Source organism: Argentina silus (genome assembly GCF_951799395.1).
Source record: "Argentina silus genome assembly, chromosome: 5".
In the NCBI taxonomy this organism is placed as follows: domain Eukaryota; kingdom Metazoa; phylum Chordata; class Actinopteri; order Argentiniformes; family Argentinidae; genus Argentina; species Argentina silus.
In genome coordinates, this window is record NC_139659.1 from 16,952,534 (window position 1) to 16,971,898 (window position 19,365).

General features: G+C 43.5%; 1 protein-coding gene across 2 annotated transcripts in view; it reads left to right on the top strand.

The window, feature by feature from the left end:
• Window positions 1-13,788, top strand: part of myo5b (myosin VB) — a 47,677-nt gene extending 33,889 nt beyond the window's left edge. For both annotated transcript variants that reach the window (XM_083670325.1, XM_083670326.1), the window contains exons 23-39: window positions 321-414; window positions 2,301-2,446; window positions 2,645-2,764; window positions 2,880-3,014; window positions 3,520-3,585; window positions 4,757-4,996; window positions 6,195-6,289; window positions 7,888-8,086; window positions 8,197-8,290; window positions 8,414-8,560; window positions 8,681-8,832; window positions 8,945-9,034; window positions 9,363-9,513; window positions 9,786-10,080; window positions 10,314-10,488; window positions 10,633-10,713; window positions 10,851-13,788. In XM_083670325.1, coding sequence (XP_083526451.1) covers window positions 321-414; window positions 2,301-2,446; window positions 2,645-2,764; window positions 2,880-3,014; window positions 3,520-3,585; window positions 4,757-4,996; window positions 6,195-6,289; window positions 7,888-8,086; window positions 8,197-8,290; window positions 8,414-8,560; window positions 8,681-8,832; window positions 8,945-9,034; window positions 9,363-9,513; window positions 9,786-10,080; window positions 10,314-10,488; window positions 10,633-10,713; window positions 10,851-11,003 — 2,433 coding nt within the window. In that variant the 3' untranslated portion in view covers window positions 11,004-13,788. The remainder of the gene's footprint in view (window positions 1-320; window positions 415-2,300; window positions 2,447-2,644; window positions 2,765-2,879; window positions 3,015-3,519; window positions 3,586-4,756; window positions 4,997-6,194; window positions 6,290-7,887; window positions 8,087-8,196; window positions 8,291-8,413; window positions 8,561-8,680; window positions 8,833-8,944; window positions 9,035-9,362; window positions 9,514-9,785; window positions 10,081-10,313; window positions 10,489-10,632; window positions 10,714-10,850) is intronic.
• Window positions 13,789-19,365: the final 5,577 nt, after the last annotated feature.

Sequence of the window (19,365 nt, forward strand, 5' to 3'; positions counted from 1 at the left end):
TCCCTCCCAAACTGGTCCTGTGTAACAATGCTAGGGGGTTGTTCCTGGTTCTTTAGCTCAGTCTGACATGACCAGGAGGAACTCACACAGACGACCCACAGATTTGTGATCTCTTTATGAAGAAACAAAAATAACTTTTACTCATTTTTAAAGTGGCCCAAAGTATGTAGCATCATTATTCAGTTTCCAAGGTTCCTCAAAGATTGTATTAGCAAATTAAATGGACACAGATAAATGTTTATCCCCTAAACACTCAACTCCTGCTTCCTTTGTTATTTTCATTTTCATGATTAATGTTCTTGTTGTTTTATGTTCCCCAGAGAGTGGAGGATCTGGAGAAGGAGAACTCCCTACTCAAGAGTGAAAAGGAAGAGATGAACCAAAGGATCCTGCACCACTCCAAGAGCACAGAAGGTGAGTGCCTTAGGAGGTGTATGATTCTAACCGATTTCTGCTCCCTTATTCATACAATTAGTCATAGGTATTTTCCACATGGAAAACATTTACCTCTGCTTATATGCACAATAAATCCAATAATGGAGTTTGTATTTATCATTATTAAACATTGAAATCACTGCAACCTAAATGATAGAGCTACAGACACATATCAGCTCATGTACTTCAGAGGTTGAAGAAAAACTAGCAGACTCACAAAGAGCCCTACGGAGAGTCTTAGCTCCTCTGCCCTGGGGGGAGGGAGGCTTGTTTCCCCACACAAGAGGGGTTTCTGTGTGGAAGTAGGACGACAGAGGGAGAAACTGCATCAGGTTTCACAGCAGCAATGTGAGACAGGTGTTTTTTACCTGGGACTGTGAAGCCAGCCATTGTTTAACCCGGGGTTCATGTGGGAAAAGCAATATGTGAAACCTATTAGGTTTGGCACTTCATGGACTATGTACCCATATGCTTGTACTGTATGTGCTGGATCTAGGATTAGGATGATTGGGGAGTGTGGGAATGATTGATAGTGTCATCTGAGGTGGTTCTACATTATGTTATTTGTTCAGTTGTAATGCTCTGGTATATAGGACAAGTGTTTGAAGCTATTTAAAGACCAGTCACTGAATTGAAAGCAGTTGAAAATGTTGAAATGAATGTATTTCTCAACAGCCTCTGACTTTTAAGTCTCCAGCATCTATTTGTATATTAGCTTTTTTGTTTAGCCCATTTGCCAATGAACTTGTCAACTAGTAGCTACCTATGGTAGAGATGGAGTGTATGTCTCCTAGTGATCTGTGGGTACATCCTAATCTCTGAACATATCTCTTATCAAGAGGTCATGACTCGTGTGATCGTCATAACAGGATGTTTCATCACAGAGATGTTCAAAGATAATTTTACGTAACCACCTCAGCCATGACCCACGCCTGTTTGACTAACACTGGTATCTGCTCCTCGATAGTGTAGTTTGAAGTAGCAAGCCAACTGTAAAGAGGAGTTATGGCCCTGATATTAGTTACACTTTTGCTCTTCATCAGAGTCTCAGGGGTCCCCTTAGGATGAGGGATGGCAGTGTGGGCTGTATCATTACTGTGCTTGTTCTCCTCCTCTGCAGAAGCAGCATGTTGTCCATGCTTGAGAGGGGCTGTAAAGTAATTATTTTACTCTTGAGAACTATGTTATTTATATTATATCATTACAGTTGCAACGTAGCTATGATGATTCCACTCCTCTGCCTTTCATATTAAATTCCCCATGAAAGCAGTTTAATACAGGGGCTCTTATGAGCCAAGGAGATGAAGAGAACCCATAAAAGAGTTTTCACGCTGCCCACCGCAGCGTATAAAAATGATGTAGAAATGCATATAACACATTTAGGGGTTAGTTTCAGATCATAAATCTGACGGAGACTGTTAAATGTGTGTTTAAGTCCCCATGGTGTTTTATCACAGTCATAACTCAGATCTGGCTCTGCTCCAGGGACAGCAGTACTGCTGGAGCTGCGGGGTTATATGGAGCCGGGCAGGGTGGGAGAGACAGACAGACAGATACAGAGGAGATAAACATAATAATGACTGCACTCGCAGCTCTTGTGAATGTCAACATTTACCAAGCCATGGTAAAATGAACACCGAATGACAGCTGATTGTTTTAGATCTTAAGGAATGTGTGATCTCAATGACTACTTGTGTACGTCAAGACCTTTAATTGAGTATAGTGTTACTCGGAGATGGCTTTTTCTCTGGTCATTTCCTTCACTGAGGACTCTTCTGCTACAGTCATTGATAAAAACATCTGTGCCAAGTGAGCTGAATGTGATTGATGTGTATTGCATGTGTGTGTGTGTGTGTGTGTTGCAGACCAGGAGAGCAGTGTGTCCCAGAGAGAGGGCCGGATGCAGGCAGAGCTGGATGAGGAGAGGCAGCGCTACCAGAACATGTTGAAGGAGTTCTCCAGACTGGAACAGAGATATGACAACCTACAGGAGGAGGTCTCCATAGCCAAGGTACAGTAATTGTGTGGCTTTGTGTCCGTGTCTGTCTCTTTGTGTCTGTGTAAATATGCATGCATGTGTGTAGGTCTCCCTTTCCCAGACAAGGCAGAAGTATGCAAGGTCACGTTTTAGTTTGTAAATGGAAAGTAGGACTGGGTGGCCAGATGTCATTCTAAAGATGCATACCCAATGATTCCCTCTCTCCTTCAGTTCCAGCCTGGCCACAGGAGAAACCCATCCAACCAGAGCAGCCTGGAGTCTGACTCCAACTACCCCTCCATCTCAACCTCTGAGGTGGGAGACACGGAGGACACCATTCAGCTAGTGGAAGTAAGACCCAGAGCTTTGCCGTGCGGAACAGCTTGTGCTTGTTTTTTTGTTTGTTTGTGTGTGTGTGTGTGAGTTTGTTTGTGTGTGACCTCACATTGCCCCTCTACCCCTGCAGGAGATGGGAGTGGAGAAGGCAGCAATGGACATCAGTCTGTTCATGAAGCTGCAGAAGCGTGTCAGGGAGCTGGAACAGGAGAGGAAGAGACTGCAAGTCAACCTGGACAAAACGGAGGAGCTTGCCAAACGCAAGGTAGATCCCTGTCTCAGTCTCATTTACTGTAGTTCTGTGTTGAGTCCTTATTTATAGCAAGGTGTTAAACATTTATGGGGGCGCTTAGTGGCGTAGCACACTAATGCGCATACCACATAATCATAAGGTTCCTGGTTCGTTTCCGACCCTTGACACGTCTTGCATGTCATCCCTCCTCTCTCTCCCCAATCCTTCCTGTCAGTCTCTACTGTCTCTATCCCAATAAAGCAGAACTTCCCAAAAAACATAAAAAAAAAAAAAAAAAAAAAAAAAAAGGTGTTACACATTTATAAGACCTACAGTACACAAAGCTCTCTAATCTGACTGCCAGTTGAAGATTTGATCTTGAATTAATAACTTCACCCTTGAATTACTTTAAGTTTAACACACATTAACTGTCAGACCAGGATTTTGATCCTCAGTTTGGTGCTTTGGGTAATAACATTACACAATAGCCGTCCTCTGCCTTATCAAGCTAAGATGTTTACTATTTACTATCTTGCAGGGTACTGAACCAAGGAACTCCACGTCAGAGCAAGAGAGCGCAGACCTGGCCTATAACAGTCTCAAGGTACATATCCCTTCACACACACACACACACACTTACTCTCATACAAACACACCGTACACAGTCTGCCCTGGAATGTCTGTTTTCGTGGTCTTTGATTTCTTTTTCACCCTGGTCGCTCTGGTGTTTTTGGTTGTTAAACGCTTGGTGAGTGGAACCTTTTGGATGGGTAGATCTGTGTGTGTGTGTGTGTGTGTGTGTGTGTGTGTGTGTGGCGGGGGGGGGGGGGTGGAGGGATGTTGAATAGTGCTGATACAGCACAGGCAGGATTTGGGTGAGGGAGAATAGTGTTGAATGTGTTGAATGGTGCAGGAGGAGTGGGGATGCACTGATGGGGAACATGCCAAGTAGATAAAAGCTAGGAGGTAGAGGGCACACTGATGGGTCGTCAGGTTGCAGGGTTTTGGTGTAGTTTTGGTGTAGTTTTGGTGTAGTTTTGGTGTAGTTTGCTTTGAAGGGACACAGAGGCGTACACAAATAATAGTTTTTTTTTCTCAAATAAAATGTGTAACTTATGCTCATCATCTGTGCAGTATTTGTGGAAAGATGTGTGCAGTCAAAGCCTTGGTGAGAGGAATTCTCTGTCTCTCTCTCGTTGTTGCCCTTGTCTTGATGAATCATTCACTTTAAATTCACAGGAGAGATCAATGCTTTACTTGACAGTGATGCACCACCAGATTAGTTGAAGAGTTGTCTCAAAGTTCTCTGAGTTTAGGTTCAGATAACAATACAAAGTACAAAGGTAGACATTTTTTTTTAAAAGGCAGTATTGTGAAGGTACTTTTTTTTTAATCCTGTCTTGAGAAGACATGAGTTTCACTTTTTATGACATTAATGTTTAATACTACAGATCCAACTTTTTCTAGTAAATCAAGATTAGATTTTTTTGTAGCTGAACCTTTTCAGCAGATTTCTTATAAGCAAAATTGTACAGTACTTTGCAAGCCACCCCACAGAAAACCAGAGCATAGAATGTATTCCAATTTGGCTGTTTAATTATACCGTATTTTATGCCAGACACTGTCCTTTGTCCTTAGATTGAACCTGGATGTGCAATACATTTCGATTTGATTGGCAACTGATTAGCCAAGCTCAAATCTTAAATTGCCAATAAATGTCTTTCAACCTTGAAACGTGGCTACCTTCCTGACCAGCTGATACTGTGTTTCTACAGAGACAAGAGTTGGAGTCAGAGAATAAGAAGCTGAAGAATGACCTGAATGAGCTGAGGAAGGCCATCGCTGACCGAGCCTCCAAGAACAGCTCCTCCAATGAGTTGCAGGACAGCTACAACCTGCTGCTCAACCAGCTCAAGGCAGCCAGTGAGGAGCTGGAAGTGCGTAAGGAGGAGGTCCTTCTCCTCAGGACCCAGATAGTTAGTGCTTCCCAGCAGAAGGAGACCACCAATCACATTGTAAGTCAACAAAGTGGAAGGGAGTTCAAAGTTTACATGGCTTTGATTGTGTTAAATATTAATCTTTGATTGTGTTAAATATTAATCGCCAAATTGATATGGTCCTGTTTCCTAATCAAAAGGCAACTAGTACATCAAGGACAGCAGTTATTTGCTTGTCGTGTTTGTGACTCAACTGGGTTGATGGGAATCCTGATTTTATTTGGTGCAATTTAATTGGGTCGCATGATAGTCATGAACATTGTGCTTTTCCCATACTAGATACGTATGTTAAAGCTGGTTGATCAAGTTGAAGTGACAAACATCAGTAGTAGGGCTCAGACGGGGGGGTGCAGGTACTGGCAATCAGACACATTTAGAACATCCAACTGCAACGGGACTCTGAATTTTTTTTCCTGGTAATGCATTATCCTGCAGTTCTGTCCTCACGAAGAGAGTGCCTAATGTGATCTCCCCTGCTGTCAAGCACTGTGGGCAGCCAGGAGTTTTAGAGTGCCTCAGACAGACGGACTGGAGCACAGGCAGGCAGAGGATATCGTGTGGGAACAGAGCCGACAGCTTTCACTCAGGCGTCTTCTATCCTCCTGCCCCCCACCCCCCTTACACACCTCCCAAAGGTAGAGATGTGCCTCGAGGTGGAGAGGCTCACTGTCGCTATCATGGCTCTCTGGATGCGGCTGGTTAATGTTTCAGGTCTCGTGCTGCTCTCCCCACCAGCCGCTCAGCAAGAGGACCTGCTTGGCACGTCATACTCCCTAAGAGGAGGTTATGACCGACACGTCTTGCCCTCAGGGGTGATGGTTGTACCTCTAGGGAATCAGTATGTGTCTCTTTGGTGATTCTCTCTACGGGAATTGAGGCTAATCGACTCAGATGCACATGTTAGAGAGGAAGTCATCTGTGGAAAAACGTATGTGTTGATGCCCGCCGGTGTAACTCATGACTCAGGTTTATGAGTGAGTGTTAAACTCTGACTGGGTCTGACCTAAAGGAAGGAGATAGATGAGTAGATGTATGCCAGCCTTATCATCTATAATAAGGTATTTTCAGATGTGTGTGTCTCCCTACAGTACTTTCTCCCCATCTTCCCTCCCCAGTTGCATTGTAGGGCACAGGTCTTTGAATCGCCTACTGTAACTATATATTTGAATCTCTAGCACCAGCCTAACTGATTTTTCTTTTCTCCCCCAATCGACAGGAAACCAACAATGTGCCTGAATGGACCAACAGCACAAAGCCCATAGAGAAGGAGGAGGCACTGAAGGCCTATCATGGACTCTGTGAGTCTAAGAAGTAAGTGTGAAATTAAAGTTTCAGATTTTTCTCTGCTACCTACAGTTACATTATGTAGGTTATTTGTACAGACTGAATAGAACATGCAGCTGTCACTACATACAATTAACTGTGGTGCCACTCTGCCTCCCCCCTTACCCCATGGTTGTTCTTTAACAGGATTTAGCGTTGAGGCACATGTAACTGTACTTCCATGCCTACAGTAGCTCATAGTTCTACTGCCAACGACAGTCAGCTTTAGACCCACACCCAGGCACGCCACTCTAATCTCAAGGTGACGCTCACCAAAAAGCGTCTTAGTGCAGATGGAATGGAATACTCTCTATATCCCACACTCGGAGGCAAGTCACAATCTGAGGGTTAGATTGGGCTTCTCTGGATAAGACGGGTTACTATTGGGTCACATCTTGTTGAAAATAAAATAAAAACTTCTCCCTGTCACTCAAACAGGGCTGATGACATATTTATGGCAAGAACCGTATGATTCCACTGCATTGTGGATGGCACAGTGGTATCGATCTAAATTCATGGCTCTCTGTGCCATCATTCTGTGTCATTATTAGTAGAACTCTCACAGTCAGTCAGTGAGTGGCAGGAGACAGATGAGCCTGAGATTGCCTGGGAGGAAAGACATTTGTGTTGCTTTATGAGCCAGCTGAAGCACAAAGATGCATCTTGACTAAAGCAATCCTCCATTTGCGCTTCTATTTCTGTCTGTTTGATACCTTTCATTATCTGCATGCTGGAAGGAGACCTAGCTGCAATTTGTACATTTTACACCACTGATGTATCTGGGGGCAGAACCTTTGAATGTGGAGGGAAATGTTACACACTGCATCCTCATTTTAACAAAAAGAATCAGTAGGAACCAGTAATGAGAAGTAGAGACACACACCCTCTCACCCTGCAGAGATGACTGATGAAAGGTTAAATATCCCCTTATCCCCTCAGTAACAGTGCAGAAGCTTTTGCCTACAGAGGGGTCATTTACAGCTGTATAGAGGACATGGTACTGTGTGTGTGTGTGTGTGCGTGTGTGTGTGCGTGTGTGTGTGTGCGCGCATGATATAAACTTCTTAAACTAACAAAATCTATTCTTGGAGTTTCTGTTCTACCAGCCTCCTTTATGATTGCTCTTTTCTTTTCTCTCTTGTCAAGTTGTTCTTTACTTCCTGTCACGCCTTTTATCTCTGTGTTTCTGTTCCTTCTCTCCGGCTCTCTGTCTCTCTCCGTCTCACTCTCTGCTGTACTCTCCTGCCTTGCGGATGCCAGCAAATCTCAGGACTGGGGCTATCTGAATGAAGACGGAGAACTGGGCTTGGCATACCAGGGTCTAAAACAAGTGGCCAGGTTGTCTTTCTCTGCTTGCTTTTCTTCTACTTGCCTTCATGCTTTGTCTTTTCCTCCCTTCCTCTCCCTCCATGAATATATACTGGATAGAAAAAGAGTCAGAAATCATGTTGTTTGAGATCAGATGAAAGGTATTGGTCAGTGCCACGCTTAAGTAGCCGCAGCTAAGGAACACTAAAAGATAGCAGTTTAAGGGTTGGGCCAGCTGTAGTCCTCCAGTGACCGTCCCCTGTTCCTGTGTCGTTCAGGCTGTTGGAGGCCCAGCTTCAGTCCCAGGCCAGGAAGCATGGTGATGAGCTGGAGGCGCTGCACACCCAGATTGAGCTCCTGAAGGACGACATCGAGAAGAAGCAGGAGATGCTGAACCATACCATGTCCCTGTCCCCTGAGGCCCAGGTGGAGTACAGCGTCCAGCAGGAGATCACCCGCCTCACCAACGACAATCTGGTGAGACTACTGCACCAGCTGCACCAGTACTAGCAGTATAGGAATGGATTTGAGCCAAAGCTCTGACCAACCAATAGTGTTGTTAACCATCTTGAATAATTCTGCCGTAGGACCTGAAAGAGCTGGTGGAGAAACTGGAGAAGAATGAGAGGAAGCTGAAGAAGCAGCTGAGGGTCTACATGAAGAAAGTACAGGAGCTGGAAGGTACAGTAATAGACAGTATTTATAGCAGTAGTAGTACTAGTCGTATTTATCATTTAGTGTTTATTACCTGTATAAGTATATTTAGCTGTATGAATGACCAGTGTCCTGCCCTGTCCTGTCCAGTGTCCCAGGCTGCTGCAGCTCAGCCCACCAAGGCCAAGCCAGAGCTGACACGCCAGGTGACTGTCCAGCGCAAAGAGAAGGACTTTGAGGGCATGCTGGAATACTACAAGGAGGACGAGACCTTATTGGTCAAAACACTCATCACTGGTATTATATGGCAAATGTTTTATCTAAATAATGGCAAGACTATTAAAATAGTGCTGAGCTTGTCCCAGCACGTGACTGTCCCCCATGTTATTGTAACCTACTGTACTGTTTGCTTTTCAGATATGAAGCCTCATGCTGTATCAGCCACAGTGCCCTGCCTGCCAGCCTACATCCTCTTCATGTGCATCCGCCATGCAGACTACATCAATGATGACCAGAAAGTCCACTCTCTGCTCACCTCCACCATCAACGCCATCAAGAAGGTCCTCAAGGTACTGTAGACAGACACACACTGAGTGATTTTATGGAAGGTTCAAGTCATGTGGAACTTATGTGGAAAGATTGGTCGGCAAACCATTGAACTGTGTTGTAATTCTTCTGCAGAAAAACGGCGATGACTTTGAGATGACCTCCTTCTGGCTGGCCAATACCAGTCGTCTGCTTCACTGTCTGAAGCAGTACAGCGGGGATGAGGTGAGACTTTGTTCATTCTACTCTTTAGGTAATGTAAACCTGTAAATATTCTCTGAAGGGTTTTCAGCACTTGCATGACACTGCCTCAGTACTATCAGATGACTCTTGGATCTCTCCAAGAGTATAAAATTGACTGTAAAGATGTATAAGCTTTAGCTCATTTACTATGTGTACACCAGGGGGAGGCTGGTGGAGGTAGAAATCGAAGGAATTCCATGCATTACAATGAGCCCGTCCTCAGATTTCTACCTCCACCAGCCTCCCCTGATGTACAGTAGCACATGCACAGTATAAAATACCCTCTCCCTCCTTGCTGTGTTTTTCCCAGGCGTTTATGACTCAGAACACAGGCAAGCAGAACGAGCATTGTCTGAAGAACTTTGACCTGGCAGAGTACCGCCAGGTGCTGAGTGACCTCTCCATCCAGATCTACCAGCAGCTCGTCAAGGTGGCCGAGCACATTATGCAGCCCATGATCGGTGAGGAGACAAGCACAGTCCTTCAGTTAGGGAAATGGACCAGGAGCCGACTGGTTTTATATTACTGCTGTTTTTTTATTCAGCTTGAAAACATTACTCACAACACTGTTGTCTCTCATAGATTTATTTTATTACTGTATTTTACAGACCTTGTTTTACAGGATTTTATACTGGAGATGCCTGCCCTTATAGATTTAGCTATGGATTTGGATGAATGTAACCAATAGAAATGTATGTTACACTGACATGCTCCTCTCTCATCTCCTGGGTAGTGTCGGCCATGTTGGAGAGTGAGAGCATCCCCAGCCTGGCTGGTGTGAAGCCCATGGGCTACAGGAACCGTTCATCCAGTATGGACCATGACGGGGACGGCCCGGGCAGCTACACCCTGGAGGCTCTGATCAGACAGCTGGGCCAGTTCTACAGTGTGATGGGGGAGCACGGGCTGGACCCAGAGATAGCAGGACAGGTGGTCAAACAGCTCTTCTACTCCATCAACGCTGTCACCCTCAACAACCTGCTGCTGCGCAAAGACGTCTGCTCCTGGAGCACCGGCATGCAGCTCAGGTATGTCAAGATAGTCTTATACAGTAAGCTCTTATGGCCCGGGCACCTGAAATGGGCATAAGCAATCAATCAATCATATATGACACAGAGCCCTGCTGGTGATCTTACTCATTATAAAGGGTAGAGCTGAGGGTAGAGGAGCACTCCGTAAAACTGCCATTGAAGAGGAAGAGAAGTGTAACTCTTTAGGATAAGTAGAGTTCTAGTCAGTGTGTTTTATTGTGATTGGCCAGGTACAACATCAGTCAGATGGAGGAGTGGCTGCGGGGTAAGAACCTCCACCAGAGTGGGGCGGTGGCCACCATGGAGCCGGTCATCCAGGCCGCTCAGCTCCTGCAGGTGAAGAAGAAGACGTCTCAGGATGCCGAGGCCATCTGCTCCCTGTGCACTGCCCTCTCCACGCAACAGGTACACTAACCATGCGATGTTACAATCACCTAGCCATGAAGCTGTTAGAATGACATGTTATTTTTTCTAATCTTTCGCCTCTCAATAAGTCATTTCTTCACACAAAAGGACCGTTTATAACCTGTGTACTGATTGCCACTACAGATTGTGAAAATCCTCAACCTCTATACCCCACTGAACGAGTTTGAGGAAAGAGTCACTGTGTCCTTCATCCGAAACATACAGGTAAGAACACTTCATCCACTCCGAGAGATCCGTTGAAACTCTTGCCAGTGCGTTTTCCATCTTAATATTTGAACCTACATTTCTTTTCATGTTTTTTCGTGCTTCTCACTATGTTGTGTGTTTCTTGCTGTCCTCAGAATCGACAGCAGGATAGGAACGATGGTGGACAGCTCTTGGTAGACACCAAACACACCTTCCCTGTCCTGTTCCCCTATACACCCTCTGCCCTCAGCCTGGAGACCCTGCACATCCCTGCCTCCCTCAGCTTAGACTTTCTCACTCGAGTCTGAGGCTTCAGCAAGGCCTACCAGTGGCCTGGTTCTTAACTAAGAGGACCCCAGCAGAGCCCCCACTAACCTGGATAACAACCAGCTATTCATCTAACCAGAAGGGGGCACCAACACTACAGGACTCTGACAAGCAGAGAACTTTCCAGCTGACTAACAATGAAAGAGCTTGAGTCTCTTGTGTGTGAATCAAGCAGATTTTATCAGAGATGTCTGTTATTAAGTAATCCTTAAATGCTGTCTGCAACTGCTGCCCCCCTCTTGTGACTTTCTCAGTGGACCCTTGACCATGGTCAAGGTCAAGAGTGGTCTGTTCAATGACCTTGATAAGAAGAGCAAACTACTACTTGGATCTAACAAAGCACTGAGTTATATAGAGACACCGTGCCCTGCAGATTAACCATCAGCTCTAGCAAACCTACTCCAGGCATATAGTCACTTTTATTTTATTCATAATCAGTAAGGAGTCTCAACACATGAAGTCCTCTATAATTCATTGCTGTCACAGATTGATTTAATCTGTGCATATACTGTAAGTGCTTTCTCGTTTTCATTGACAAGCTATTGATTCCCAGTTTGGCACTTCACCAAACATTCCAAGGTGTCTTGTTTGTATTTGTATTGTAGACAGTGGCTTACGATGTTAGTTAGCCTTGCACCTTCATGAGTCAATTTTCCATGTGCCTCACTCCTCTCTAAACCCCATCAATGGACAGCAGAGACAGGAGCAGCACTGCATTGCAGTGGCTCTGTTTGTGACTCATACTTTATATACCGTGGGTCTTCTCTGCTGTTCTCTATCTTATGCCTTGAGGAGTCCTCTGTGTTCAGAGCGTTCCCTCACTCAGCTCAAGTTTGGTCTTGTATCTTACATAAGAGCAGTGTCTCTTATGTGTTCAGAGCACACTCTGACTCTCTGCAGTACACAGTCCAGGAAGTCAGGAGCCATAAATGTCAACAGAGAGATTATGTTCTACTCTGAAGTCAAGTGTAGCACTCTACAATCTTATTGGAACTCTCAGTAGCATCTCAGAATAAGGAGAGCAGAAACAAAGCAAAAACGCTTTTTGTGAGTGAGGAGATAAGCGTGTGCGAATGAAGGGTGAGAGAGAGAGAGAGAATATATTTGGGAAAGGGAAGAGAGGTTTGTGATGTGAGATTGTAAATAAATGAGATACGGGTAACAGCCTATCCATCAAGGCAGTGTCCTGCAGAACAAGGGAAGTAAGTGCGAGACCGTTTATCAGTAAGTGAGATGAGGGATAATGAAAAGTGACACTAGTCAGAGAGGAGACGACCCGACAGTCATCAGCCTACTGATGAGAGACAAACTATGAATCTGGAATACAAGAATGAAAGTTTTGATCCTAAGTCATTGAGATTGGCATTTGTCTCATTTCCCACAGAGGGTGTGGAGAAGGTCAAAGGACGCTACTGATAATCATACTTTGACAGCTCTCAACAACTCAACCTGAAGATTATAAAAGATTATGTCTACAATTCTTCTGTTTCCTCCCCTTGTCCTCCAATGACCACCCCTGTTAAGACCATAGACAGGGTAGTGAGGGCCTTAATGTACTGTGTTCAAAGCAGTCAGATCAGTTTTTACAATCACAGATCCTTTGTGGAAAAGCTCACTCTACTTACAATGCCAATAAAGTGTACAGCGCATCATTGATTCACCTTGTGCTTGTGGTTTTTTGTTTTTGTTTTGATAATGTCAATGTAATTGGTTTCATTCATATTTTTTATTACAGTTTAGATTTTTTATGCTAAAGTGGACTTTTCTACTGTAACACTACTGGCTAATTTTCTAAGTGTTGTTTCTGGTGGTCGTAATGCCCTCTCTACTGCTCTCTGCTGTCAGTTATACAGAACTTGCTATTGCTTATGTTAAGACTGGAAGTTTACTGTTCACTGCACTCCACTGCAGAATACTACTTTAAGTCATGTTATGCAGGTAAATGGGCACACTCACAAATATATATATTGTATTCATATATCACATACACTGAATATCACACCCACAGAGAGGCCTCCAGTCTAACCCATGGGTTCTGTGTGCCATAACAGTTTGGTATGGTTGTGTTGTTCAAGTGTTTTCCATATCTTAAGTTTAATTTATGGAAATGGTGAAGGATTAAAGGCATGGTGTGGAACAATGTTGTTTTTTAACACCTTATGTTAATAGTATGGATGTCAGCATTCATACATGGTATATTGTCGTTAATCTAAACTCTTTCTAAAGCAGTGAGTGGTCTTGTCCTAAAGTGTTGGCATTATGAGGACATACAGTAATGGTGGTTGTGTGCAGGTATGCAGAGTATAGTTTGTGTTATGTAATATCAGTTACGTTACACATTTGCTCTGCCGATATCTTATTGAGTGATTAAGAGGAATATTGTGAATGATGTATTTATGTATTTAAATGAATATATTTTAGGTGAAGTATGGAAAGCTCACAATATGATTTATTGTGGAGGACAAAAGTAACTGCGTATGACATCTGTTTTGTAAGGTCAGGATGATGTGCTGTTCTCTTGTATCTGTGTGATTAGGACATTTCTTTGGTCATGGGATGAAATCAAAATACAGTGTATTTAGTTTGAACAAAATGTAACCTCACAATCTTGTCTTTGAAAGATCTATTGTACAAGTTAAATGAAAAATAGAAATGATTTTGAATACATATTTTGTGCTTTTGGATTTTATATTTGAAATACTTTTTGGTTTAGAATTGTTATACACAATCAAAAACATACCTCAAATGGGATGCATGAATGCATTAACTGATCTGTGTGTTTGTCTTTTTTTGTGGATGTTTAGATCACTCAGGAGGACAGACCACACTCAACCTAAACAGTACATCTAAATACAAATTCAATGGTCAATTAGAAGCTTTTTTTCCAATCGGAAGCTTTGTCAATCACATGCAACAAGTCCCAACTGTGACACACACACACACACACACACACACACACACACACAACATCGTGTTTGGAGGCTTTGTGAACACAGCTCTGAGTTCTTTCCCATAATAGCAGACTGTTGGTTGTGTCTGTCAGTTGTGTCTTTATCTGAGCAGCTGTCACTGAGTGTGTCTATCTCAGGGTGTCCGTGGTTACCCAGTCTCTCAGGTGGTAACTGTTCTCAGGGGCGGGGGGGGGGGGGGGGGGAGATCAGTGAGAAAGTGTTTTTGATTTTTGAAAGGCTAGTTTTTCGTTTCACTGTAAGGCTGATGCAGTCTGATTCTTGGGGCTGTTTCTCCATTGATATAACCAGTGTGGCAACCTCACACTTAACTGGCAATCTGATCATAAGCTACAGTTCCACAACTTCAGGTTTAAAGTTCAAAGTTTTGTGTTTTTATGCTAGGGAGGTACTTCTCACAGGAACATGTGGTCAAATGGGCCTCTGCTTACCGCAACTCTAGCTGTCTGTCTCCTGGAACTCACGTAATAACAACCTCAGAGTTGTGAACAGAAGAGTACAATTACAGTTAGATCATTTGCTTGATCAAGACATCCACTCAACACTTGCTAATGGTTGAACACAATTATCTTGTGACTAAAGGAAGAGGAAGTGGTGACAAACTAGGAATTTCAGAACATACGCATGCATTAGATGTGACCTGAAGAGTGTACCTATATTTGTAAAGGTGACTCAAAGGGTGTTTTTAGATCTATGTTTCAGCAGTTTCTCAAAACGTCATGATTACAGCATGAATTACAGTACATGAGTTACTGCATTGTGAAACAGCTTTCAACAGCCATTCACTTTGATCTTGTAGGCAAAAAGACTATTAGGTTTTGGTCTACTTTGCAGCCATGTCTTACTGCTCACCAAAAATTGCAGAGGTGTTTGAGTGCAACCTTGTTTAGAGGAAGCAGGAAGCCTACAAAAGTGCTGTGCAGTGGAGAGATTCATGTGGCTGCTTGAGTCCTAGGTTCAAAGAGGTGCTTATTTTGGTGTGGCTTAATCGAAAATGAGCCCCACTATAGTATGAGCTCGCAGTGTGGTAGAGGTGGAGAGTATATCTGAAGGATGAGGTCAGATGTGACAAGCAGCGCCCACTCACTATAAAACATTTGCATGCCTGATTAAGACTTAATTTTGGTTGTTGTTGCTATGTTTTTGTTGTCATGTTTTTGTCACCACTGTTGTTTCACTTTTAACCACACCTGGCCTAGGTCACCATGCAACAGAAACAACATTCACACATGCAGCTTTCAGTGCATTGTCCTCTCCATCCAAGCACTTTGCTAGACGAGTTAACATGCTCAAAGGATGAGGATCCAGACCGCAACCAGAGAGAGCAAAACAGATGAGAGAACAGATTCCCAGCACTGCAGGGGAGAGAAGCGGGAGGTAAAACCACAGCAGATGATGTTTTTAAGATGAATGCAGCGATAGGGACCTCCAGCATGTGGTTCCATCCGGGGAAGGGGAGGGGGGGGGGAGCGGTGTACACCCACCAGGCTCTACAGAACGCTACAGCAAATGGTATGCCAGGCAAGTGTCAACCTTTGACCCAGACCCGTCTTCCAGTCGCCTCACTAACATCATTCTAGCAAAGGCGTGGGCTGGATATGGTCTCTTGTTTCATTGTATAACGCAGACATACAAGAGAGTAGAGAGATGAGTTGGATTTTCCTCCCTTCCCCCACTTGTTTATCTCACATCTTGACTTCTACTCTAAACCCAGCATCTCAACCACAGCTGCCACCCACAGACTCATTCGAGAGCTCACTCCTACATCAGCCCTCCTTCCCCTCCTCCACCCACTGGTGCCCGCAGGTACCTGCACACATCCCTATACCTTCTCTTCACTCTCTCAACATTACGAAAGGATTATGAAAGGGGTCATGTTCTTGAATTCTCCCCAATATTGTCGTCATAAAACACGTTAGGCCAAATAATTGTTCTTATTCAATTAATCTCACTTGCTCCGCAGAAATGTTGATTGATGATTTTTCAGTCGGATGAAGCATATTGATAGTGTTGATTTCAGCAGTAGTGCAGCTTTGCTCTACAAGAATTTATTGTTACACAAGATGCCAGCTGATTTTTTATGAATGCAGAGAAATACATAGAATTTCGACCATGTCCTCCATCCGCTACTGTATGTACTTTATGAGTTAAAAACAGCCTCAGGGACCACAGGTCTGACCAGCTGATGGTGCATGGCTGACTGCTGTGGTGAGGAAGGTATCAGATCTTCAAACAGTTGCACCAGGCTATAGTACCACAGTTACCCTTGAGGTTGGGAACTTGATATTGACTGGCAGAACCAGTGGAGGACAGCCAAATTACCACTAGGTTACTACATTGATTTGAGCAGGACACGCTGAAAAAAACAATCATGATTAGTGAGACAGAGACAGACTTTTCCTGTGCCTGATAATGTTTTCTTGTCATTTCCATTTCAGCATTTTGTCTGTCTTCATTTTCTAGAGAACTACCTTAGTAATCAGATTGTACACATACTGTAGTATGTCTACAATGTTCCACATGTTCCACATACTGTAGTAGTTTTCATATGCCTTACATTTGAAAACACAGGAAGTCCTACTCTAATGTAAAAAAGAAAACTATAGTTGACTTATTATGAAATTGAAACCACAAGAAAAATGCATAGTGAACAGAAACTATAAGGGACTTGCAAAAAACAGAACAGAAAGTAAGAAAATTTAAAAGAAATTAAAGTGATTTCAAATAAACCCTTCTGAAAGGTTTCCTTGCTGATTGGTCAAGACTTGAAACAGGGAAATGTGCCATTACATGTAAGCTGACTTCATTTCCTGTCAAGTTGCAGCACACAGCAACTAATAGGACCGCTATAGGTACTTTAAAGCACTAAATACCATTTGCTATATAATGATACCTCTTCATTCTAAAGTATAGTCTTTCTCACTACATCCTGTAAATACTACCGGTGCGGACATACAGTACTGTCTGTGGTGAATAGATATTTTTGATCTCTTTCTATAAATGGTATACAATGAATGTGAGATCTTCAGTGAGGAATTTAATCTCTTATATGTTCAATGAGGTGAGTGTTGCGTCGTTTAGTACATGTTGGTCTGATTTGAACACAAAACAGTGAGCAGACAGGATGTGGTGTGTAGAGGTTACTGGTTTGTTTTTCTCTTCATGGTTGATAGAGCACACGTAGAGGAAGACTTTTTCAAATGCACGTCTCACCCAGACTGTTACTCAATACGACTGAGGTGTAAAACAATGTTCAGATCATCTCTCCCCTCAGGTGTCGTATTGACATCTTTTCTCTTTAGTGGTTTGATGATTCTAAGGGTATTTTGATACTTGGTCCCTTTCGCCTGATTTTTGTGAACTCAAAGGGGTTTTCAGGATATTTCCACATATAGCATTTTTAAAAGAACTGAACTCAGTCCCCTTTAAGTGGGCCAAGAGGTGAAAACAAAGTAGAATAACTCAGTTCTTTTTGTCTTAACACTTCTGTTTGTCTTTCTGTTTGAAAGAATTTAATTTTCTTGCTGGTCCATTTCAGTAATGATGAGGTCTCAGTCCACTTTGCTTTCACAGCACCATCTTTCATTGGAACTCAGGCCAATGAACTGCTTTGCACCTTGGGTAACTGGACATTGAACAGCAACGCAGACCTTAAGTGAACCGAACTCAGACTATCTACTGAGATGGTCTCAGTTTGGTTCACTTTAGAGGGGTCTGAGTTCAATTGGAGCATTCACATACTGTATGCCTGAACATTTTGACAAACCTCTTCACAAACATTTGCTAAAAGGGACCAAGAACCCTGAAAATTCACTGAAATAGACCAGCAAGAGAACTGAGTCCTCATTCAAACCGTGAATAGAACTGAGTTCAATTACATATTTTTCTCTTGGTTCACCTAATGAGAACTAAGTTTGGTTCTCTTTAAGTGAACCAAGAGCTGAAGAGGACTATATGTAAATACACTCACCGGCCACTTTATTAGGTGCACATTAGGTAGACATGGTCAAGATGACCTGCTGAAGTTCAAACCAAGCATCAGAATGGGGAAGAAAGGTGATTTAAGTGACTTTGAATGTGGCGTGGTTGTTGGTGCCAGATGGGCTGGTCTGAGTATTTCAGAAACTGCTGATCTACTGGGATTTTCACGCTACAACCATCTCTAGGGTTTACAGAGAATGGTCCGAAAAAGAGAAAATACCCAGTGAGCAGCAGTTCTGTGGGCGAAAATGCCTTGTTGATGCCAGAGGTCAGTGGAGAATGGCTAGACTGGTTCGAGATGATAGAAAGGCAACAGTAACTCAAATAACCACTTGTTACAAGCAAGGTATGCAGAACACGTCGAACCTTGAAGCAGATGGGCTACAAAAGGGGGTCCAACCCAGTACTAGCAAGGTGTACCTAATAAAGTGGCAGGTGAGTGTATATATTAAACAAATAAAGTAACTAATGTGCTATTGTCCCTGGTCTATACACTATGAGATAACACAAGTGGATGAGTATAATAAAAATGGGAAATATCCTTCCACTCTCACTGTTCACCATTGTGAATAAAGTTGTTGTTTGTATGGCTATGTACTGAACCTCCACCATAACAATCTACTCAGGTTAAAAATCCTACTGTACCAAGGCATGCAAATGACATGAGTAAGACTGTTACCTAGAGATAGAGCCCAAAGCCAAATAAACCATAGGGGCTTTTGCCCTGTGTGATGGAGGTTTTTGAGAGTAGGTGTTACTACAGTATGTGAGTAATGTGTCATTATGGCATGTACAAGACGGCAGAGTGAAAAACAATCTTGAAGTGCCACAGAATACATTACATTTATATTTATGGCATTTAGCAGACGTCTTTATCCAAAGTGACTTACAACAAATACATTTGCCTAAGTGAGTGAATCATCTGTCCATCAGTCATCATAAGAAAAAGTAATCTATGCTAGGACCAGGGGCCATTGGCAGTCACAATGCTAGAAGAAGGAAGAATTACTTTTTAGAGAAACTGTACAGGGGGGTAGTGGGGATGAAGAGGGACAGTTAAGCTGTAGCCTGAAGAGATGGGTGGTCTTCAATCTACGGTGGAAGATAGGTAGTGACTCAGTCCTGATAGCAGTGGGAAGCTTGTTCCACCAGCGGGGCGCCAGGACAGTGAAAAACCGTGACTGAGTAGCGCGACTGCTGCATCCACATAGAGGCGGCAGTGCCAGGGGGCCAGCTGAGGTGGAAGAGTGAAGTGATCGGGCAGGGGTTTGGGGGCTGACCATTGCTTGCAAGTAGGGAGGGGCTGTTCCCTTTGCTGCCCGGTAGGCGAGCACCAGGGTCTTGAATCTGATGTGAGCTGCTACCGGGAGCCAGTGAAGGGTGTGAAGGAAGG